The following is a 5,995-nucleotide window of genomic DNA, read 5'->3' as shown; positions in this document are numbered from 1 at the left end:
CCCCGACCCTTTTTTTTTTTTTTTTACAAAAGTACAGAATACTAATTAGTATCCTGTCTGACACTGAGACATCCATGTCTCCACTTAGCATAGAAATAATGTGTGACGAATGAGGTATGTATTTTCTGAAATGGCAAATTTCCTGATTTGTTTTACAAAGCTCTAATTTGTTGTGAGATATGCTGTGATGTGATTGTGTGCTTGTGTGTGTGTGTGTGTGTGTGTGTGTGTGTGTGTGTGTGTTGGGGGGTTAGGTTAGAGAGTGGCCAACAACTAGATCTTGGGAAAAGAAGTTACATCAATGTAAAAAAAAAAAAAAGAAATAATACAATGGACAAAAAAAAAGGGCACTCTTCCTATTCTTTTAGAGAAGAGATATGCTTTAGTGAAGAAAATCAGAAAGGAAGATATATGCTCAAGGAGGAATTCTTAGTGATTTGATATTTATTTAAGGTAGGTCACTATTAGAGTGACCAAAGTCTTTAAGTTGAGCTTTGCCTTTATTTGTATGTTTATATCTTTTGTTTGTTTTTGATTTTTCCATGTGGTGACATAGCTAGAATGGAGTAGCTTTTCCCTAAATATAGATTAATGAGAATTTAGTCCAAATTGCAATTGTAACATATGTTCTTTAACACTGATGAATTAATCTATATTTCTCTACACATGGGAAGAGAGGAAATTTGGCACCAGATAATTATCTATAGTTATTGTGCAAACAGTTTCCTTAAGTAGCTATGGCTTACCAATCAATGCTGTTCAGCCTTAGTAATGAAGGTGGACCACAAACATCATAATATATGCTTGTAACAATTTGGAAGTAAATGGATTTGGGTAGATATGTAGTACAATGACAGCCTCTTTCTGAGTTTAAATGTGTTTGTGACCTTACAGAAGTTACTTAACCCTTTTTGTCACCATTTCTTCACTTGACAAATTGTTGGATACAATTTTACATCCAAATCCTACTCCCTTTTATTAGCCAATAAATGATAAAACTATATGCTGAAAATATAGAATGAAATTATGCTTAGGACATGACCAAATAAACTAACTCAAATTGGTGCACTAACTCAGACAAAATTATTACCTGCCATTTTCTTTATATAATGTTTCATAGAAAAAGTGATAGAAGTCTTAAAAGTTCTAAGTACTTAACTATTAAAATTAAGAATAAATTGATTTTTCCACACTAAATATTTTTCTTTCAAATCTACGTTAAATAAAACATTTTAACATACAGAAGTCAATCAAAAGAAGTTGGAGTACTTTCTGAATAAAATGGCTTTATGTCATCAGATTGTCCCAAAGCTGTTTTGTGTGAGCCTATAGACAATAAGTTGGCATCATAATACTTTAAAAACCATTTTTTTTGCTTATACAAATATCCATAGAACATTGATGACTTAAGGTTATCAATAGAATTGTGACTTCTCTAGGAAATAATTCCATGTAAAATGATAATGAATGAATAATGATGCTGACACTGATATCTTGAATTGAACTTGAACAATTTTCAATTTTTTTGAATTCCCCATTTAAAATAATCTTTCTAACAAAAGGCAGGTGTAAGTAAGTAGAAATTTGCTTTCCTTTTCATAGATGAAAAAGCAAATGCATTTTACTTATTTAATTTATCTTCTAGTCAGTACTCTAAGTGAAATCCCATCAATCTGCCTTATAGAGTAAAACTAAATATTGTTTCATCTTTTCTAATGTTCAGAAATAGAGGTTGAAAATGAGTGATATTTAAAGATTAAGTGATATTGACATATTCCATGATTACAGAATCATAAACATTGATCTGAAAAAGATCTCAGAACTACTGTGATCCTTTTATAGTATAGATGAGGAAGCCAAGGCACAATAAATTAAATCACTAATCAAGACAGCAAATAATAAGCACTAAAAGAGAGACTTCAATATGAACTTTATGAGTACAGATTGAATGTGTTCCCAATAGAATACACAATTGAAGAACTAAAAGGGCTAGAGAGATATCATATTTAGGGTTCAGAATAGATCTTTATTAAATTAAAAGAAAATATAATATTTTTGGTTCTTTTTATCATTATGCTTTAAAAACATCAATCTTCTGCATCTATATGTGCCTTCAAAAACCTAGAGCTACTACTCCATGATTTGACATTTCCTACATGGAATAGATCTACCAGATGCATGTCTTAGCTGAAGATAAAACTCAATATAATGTGTATATGTTTTTTTGTGTGGCTATATCTATTTATATATGTGTATCTCTCTCTCTCTTTCCATATATGTGTGTGTATGTATGTGTGTATGTGTATATGTATACACACACACATACTATACACACACATATATACACATATTTGTACAATATATACTCACATATATACACACATATGTATGTATCTGTGTAAGTACACAAGCATATACATATATATGTATATGTATACATTTGCATAGATAAAAATTTTTAATTTTATTTTATGTATTTTTATGTATATATATTATGTATAATTATTTTTTAATAATTTAATAAATACAGCATAGGGAATGAATAGAATAAGAGTTCAAATTAAAGCTTGAAATGAGAAAAACTTAACTTAATGTTATTCATCCATTATCACAGATGACAAAATCTCTAAAGATGGTATTTTAAACATTATTCAATACACAAGGCATTTGGGAGTAGGAAATATTCCTGAACTAATATCACAATGGTGATCCACATATTGAATACACATTTTTTTTATTTGTTAGGTGTTATTGTTCAATGTACATGGAGATATATGACAAGACCCTTGTTGTAAAAAAAAAAAACCAACAGAATTTATTTTTTAATTTTAATGTTTTTGATGGTATTCTATTTTTCCAAATATATGCACAGATTGTTTTCAATATTAATATTAGTAATCTATGTTCCAAATGTTTCTCCCTATCATCCCTCCTTGCCTTTTCTGGACAGAAAGTAATCTGATGTAGATTAAATTGTAAAAGTCTTATAAAGACATTTTCATATTTGTCATGGCGAGCCAAAAAAAAAAAAAAAAAAGATCAAAATGAAAAAAACAAAAAAAGATTAGAGAGGAAAAATAAACAAGCAAACAAATAATAAAAATAACCAAAATGGTGAAAATCTATGTTTTGATCCACACTGAGTCTTCAGTGTTTTCTCTCTGGATGTGGATGGCATTTTAATCACTAATCTATTGGAATTGCTTTGAATCACCTGATTATTGAAAAGAACCAAGTCCAACACATATGATCATCACCTATTCTCATTGTTATTGTATACAATATTCTCTTAGTTCTGCTCATTTCATTTAGCACCATGTAAATCATGTAAAGAATTAGCATTTCAGAACCAAAATGCAATACATGTATGAAAATATAGGAAAAGATCCATATATGCTAGTTAGAAATTAATGGCTTTTATCATGATCAAGTAATTCCATGAGGGAACAAATGTCTGCTAATTAACGTGATCAAGTAAAGATGAGATTGGTCTTGAGAAAATGGAAAAATTCTGATGAGAAATGAGTAGGAAAAAAATTTTTCCAGAGATAGAAAAAAAATTATGAACAAAGCTTTAAAAAGCTAACAAAACAAGTGTCTTAAGGCCATTACTGCTGGAGAAATTAAAAATTTATTCAATTCCATAAAATTCATATCTTTAGTAAAAGCCATGACTTCTGGTATCAGTAGAACCTTTGAAAAATCAAAATGTTATTGGTGAAATAGAAGGTAGATATGAAAGTTAGGGTAATTTCAAAGAAGTTATTGGATATTTCTAAACATCTATATTTTCACTCTAATAATCAAGAAAGATAGTTTTAGAACATTGGTATGTTGCCTGACGTATGTACATACTTTACCTAAATTCACTTGTTGTTACTAAGTTTCTGAAAGAGAGTACGTAATGTTAAGATTTGGAAGTGACCTTTGTAGAATAGAATATTGAATGCTGAGTACATATAGGAAGACACTATCAATTACAAATTTTATCAGTGTTATAACAGGTCATTTAAATAACACCTTCTCTCCATCCCCCTTTCAATATTTCTAAGTTAGAAACTGAGGCCTCGGGGAAGAAAGTTATATGCTCATTTTGAATTCAATATTTCCACAGCCATTAGAAATTGACCAAATGGAAAGAAGCAATGTTACATTCGTGGTGGAATTCATTCTCCTGGGATTTTCTGACCTTCCCAACCTTCGAAGTTTTCTATTTGGAATTTTCTTAGTTGTCTATTTGTGTATACTTATAGGAAATGGCCTGCTCATTGTTATAACTAAGACAAATCCTGCTCTTCAAACCCCCATGTACTTTTTCCTTGGAAACTTTTCCTTCTTGGAAATCTGTTACACATCAGTCACTCTCCCTAGAATACTAAGAGATATTTGGACTCAGAAGGGAAACATCCCATTCCTGTCCTGTGCTTTGCAAATTTGCTCCCTTTATATTCTAGGAATTGCAGAGTGCTTACTCCTGGCTGTGATGGCTTATGACAGATATGTAGCCATCTGTAAGCCTCTTTACTATCCTCTCATCATGAATCACAGGACATGTGTCCAATTGGTGATTGCCTCCTGGATCACAGGAATACCAGCCCAGATAGGACTCACATACCAGATTTTCTCTCTGAACTTTTGTGGTCCTAACAAACTAAATCATATTTTCTGTGATGCTTCACCACTGCTGGAGGTTGCCTGTGGGGACACATATCAGAAAGAAATCTTGGTTCATCTTAGTGCTCTCTTTTTTATTATGATTCCCTTTCTGTTGATACTCATATCCTATGTCAAAATTATAGCCACCATCCTGAAGCTACCATCAACTTCAGGGAAATCCAAAGCCTTTTCTACCTGTTCTTCTCACCTTATAGTTGTATTTGTATTCTTTGGAACTACTAGTATTGTGTATTTGCATCCAAAATCCAGTCAATCAGCTAAATCAGACAAACTCTTTGCTCTTTTCTATACTATTGTGACTCCAGTGTTAAACCCCATAATATACAGCCTGAGGAATAAGGATGTAATTGTTGCACTGAGAAAACTCCTTCCAAAATGATGTGATTCATGAATCAAATGGTCAAATCTAAAAAAATAAATAATTAAAATAGCTTTCCTTTCCTTTTGTCACATTGAAGCTAAGAAATAGATTTCTCCTTTTCATAAATTTTCTATGATATATTAAAAAAAGTATAATAGATTATATTTAAAGATACCCACTGCTTTCTATGATGTCTAATTTATTTCTCTAGTCCTTGACTGCATTGATGAGTGTCCTTTATCTCAAACGATGACTGCTTTCTACAGAAACATCACCTGAGTATATTTTTTCCTGTTGTCCTAGAAAAGTCAAACTTAACTTCTTTTTTTTATTAAAGCATTTCATTTTGAAAATATATTCATGGATAATTTTTCAACATCGACACAAAACCTTGTGTTCCAAATTTTTCCTTTCTTCCCTCCACCCCTCCTCTGCATGGGAAATAATCCAAAACATGTTAAATATATATTAAATTATATATATATATATATATATATATATATATATATTACAATAATCATGATGAACGAGAGAATCAGATCAAAGAGGGGAAAATGAGAAAGAAAACAAAATGCAAACAAACAACAAAAAGATAGAAAATGCTACATTATGATCCACACTCAGTTCCCACAATCCTCTCCCGGGATGAAGAAGGCTGTCTTCATCACAAAATCTTGGAAATGGCATCAGTCTTCTCACTGTTATAAAAACTCTTGTCCATCAGAGTTTATCATTACATAATCTTTTTGTTTCAGTGTATAATGATCTCCTGTTTCTGTTCATTTCACTTAGTATCAGTTCATGTAAGTCTCTCCATGCCACTCTGATATTATTCTCTTTTTTGTTTCTTACAGAACAATAATATTCCATAACATTCATATACCATAACTTATTCAGCTATTATCCAATTGATGGTTATCCACTCAGTTTCCAGTTTCTTGCTACTATGAAAAGGAC

General features: G+C 30.9%; 1 protein-coding gene across 1 annotated transcript; it reads left to right on the top strand.

Annotated features, from left to right (window-relative positions):
* Window positions 1-3,221: 3,221 nt before the first annotated feature.
* On the top strand, window positions 3,222-5,107 carry LOC100919105 (olfactory receptor 10AG1-like). Its single transcript, XM_003774638.4, has one exon. It carries the CDS (start codon window positions 4,085-4,087, stop codon window positions 5,054-5,056), a length of 972 nt encoding a protein of 323 aa, XP_003774686.4. The 5' UTR covers window positions 3,222-4,084; the 3' UTR covers window positions 5,057-5,107.
* Window positions 5,108-5,995: the final 888 nt, after the last annotated feature.

The sequence above is a fragment of the Sarcophilus harrisii genome, chromosome 6 (assembly GCF_902635505.1).
Source record: "Sarcophilus harrisii chromosome 6, mSarHar1.11, whole genome shotgun sequence".
Lineage (NCBI taxonomy): Eukaryota > Metazoa > Chordata > Mammalia > Dasyuromorphia > Dasyuridae > Sarcophilus > Sarcophilus harrisii.
The sequence above is the reverse complement of the archived record's forward strand: the minus strand, read 5'-3'. Positions and strand labels throughout refer to the sequence as shown.